Source organism: Poecilia reticulata, linkage group LG6 (assembly GCF_000633615.1).
Source record: "Poecilia reticulata strain Guanapo linkage group LG6, Guppy_female_1.0+MT, whole genome shotgun sequence".
Classification (NCBI taxonomy): Eukaryota; Metazoa; Chordata; class Actinopteri; order Cyprinodontiformes; family Poeciliidae; genus Poecilia; species Poecilia reticulata.
Window position 1 is genome coordinate 31,112,732 of NC_024336.1, and position 2,070 is coordinate 31,114,801.

At 49.5% G+C, this 2,070-nt stretch overlaps 1 protein-coding gene across 2 annotated transcripts in view; it reads left to right on the forward strand.

Moving 5' to 3' along the window:
- Positions 1-2,070, forward strand: part of plcg2 (phospholipase C, gamma 2) — a 24,711-nt gene that overhangs the window by 520 nt on the left and 22,121 nt on the right. The window contains exon 1 of one of the 2 annotated variants that reach the window (XM_008412701.2): positions 1,749-1,797. The exons of the other annotated variant lie outside the window; for it this stretch is intronic. Within the exon in view, the coding sequence (XP_008410923.1) occupies positions 1,764-1,797 (34 nt within the window). The 5' untranslated portion in view covers positions 1,749-1,763. Of the gene's footprint in view, positions 1-1,748; positions 1,798-2,070 lie in introns of those variants that run through there. 2 annotated transcript variants of the gene reach the window in all.

The window sequence follows — 2,070 nt, forward strand, 5'->3', positions numbered from 1 at the left end:
CCGCTGAAAAGGACGGAAAACTGGAGACGTTTCTCAGGGTTTTCTATCCAGTTTTATTAATAATTAGTTTATTTCTTCAGAGAAAATATCCAGAAGAGCTGAAATGACCTGGATGAGAAAAGTATTCAGTCTTTGGTGAACTTTGACCCCCTGCTGAATGTATTCAGACACTTTGCAGGGTTTAGCAGCAACGACCAGTGGCATGGCAATCAGAGCAGCATCCTGACTTTGACTAGGCCACTCTAACCCTTTCATGTTGTTTAAAAGTTTGGCCTACTTCATGCTGCTGGGCCGTTTGGACCGAACCGGGCCGGGACTCAGTGGTTCAAACAGAAATGATTGACCTCATTTTAAATTCATCACTTATTGATCTATTGGTTATTGTGGCGGCCGAGGCTGCAGCCGTCGTGTTCGAGTTCCAATCTGGGGTCAGAGGTCAGTGGCGGTTCTGTTTGGGTCCGGTCGGTTCCAGCCAACAGAACTGGGATCATGATGAAGATCAGATCTGAGCTCGACTCGTCAGGCTAAACTCTCAGTTATTGATCGGCTGATCGATTCTTCAGCTGATCAGATTCTGACCGGATCAGAACCGCTCAGGAACCACAGAGAGCCTGAACCAGAGAGCGGCCTGGTTGCTAGGCAACGCTCTGCCTGTACCTGCAGCTCTTCCTCACCTGTTCAGTGAAGCTGCTGCTGGGTTACTGGGAGCTGACTGGACCAGAGGGGGGAAAGAGAGATCGTTCCTGGTATTAAAGTATTCAGACCAGGGGTGTGAATACTTTCTGGTGGCAGTGGAGGTGGTTCTGATCCAGAGCTGTACTGTGGTTCTGGACGGGTCGGAGTTCTGGTGGCGTGCCGCCGCCAGAATGAAGAAATGAATTAGCGGGCCTGTCCCTTTAAGGAGGGGTTGAATATTAACCTGGACCGGTCGTAATTTACCCGGCAACACTCTGCAGGTGGCTCTGACCCGGGTCGGTTCCAGCAGAAACTTCTGGGTCTCATCCCGACAAAAGCAGAAAAACCAGGAAGAGAACACGATTCAGACCGATCGATCGGGTCCAATAAACCCGATCGGGCCTCAAATGAACCCTGATCAGGTTTTTTTAGTTTATTGTCTCTAGTGGCTTTAATTTGAATCGTCAGGAAAGGTAGAAATGAGAGAGGGGGCAAAGGTCACCAGGCCGGGATCCAACCATGTGCAGCGCCTCACGGTCCCGATGAACCCGATCAGGTCACCGATAATAATCCGGCATCATGCGTTCATCATAGTATGAACACATGAATGTGGGGTTATTAAAGCGCTGAGGGAAAAGCTGCAGCCGGTTAAATATTAAAGTCATTTATATCCGACTTCTCTCATTTGCATTTCGTAACCATGGCGACAGAAGAAACAGTTTTTTTCCTGCTGATGGGACGACTTATTGATTTGCTGAGCTGTGAGGTGGAAGGAAATCACTCTGACACACTGAAACATGGCGGTGGCAGCATCATGCCGGATGGGGCTAAATCAGGACAAACCTGGAGCAAAACCAGTTAGAGATGAACTGAACCTGGAGCTTCCCCGTCTCCATGGCAACGCCCCTGAACCTGCAGCACATCCTGATGCTGTGGAGCATCTCGGACCCGCAGCGTCCTGCTGCGTTCCCCCGAAGACGATGACGTCACCGTGACGTCACGGCCGGAGTGACACACGCCGCCCGGACGCAGCAGAACACCGGATACATTTTTCCGTTTTCGAGCAAAAGTAGACGTTGCTAGCTATCATGGACCAGAGCGTCCGTCAGTTTGGTTCCTCTGGTAAGGCTCACAATCAGCATCTGCTACGTAAGAACTCCGTCTCCCGTTAGCCTGTTAGCACATTAGCATGCTAGTTCTTTTCAGACGAGCCTGAAGCGAATGGAAAAAGTTTTTTATGAAATTGAGAAAAAAACTCTGAACTTTGCTGTTTCAATCAGCCTTTTCCTAATGCGACGCGTCAGATGTCGGTAAAATCTACACACACACACACACACACACACACACACACACACACACACACACACACACACACACACACACACACACACACAC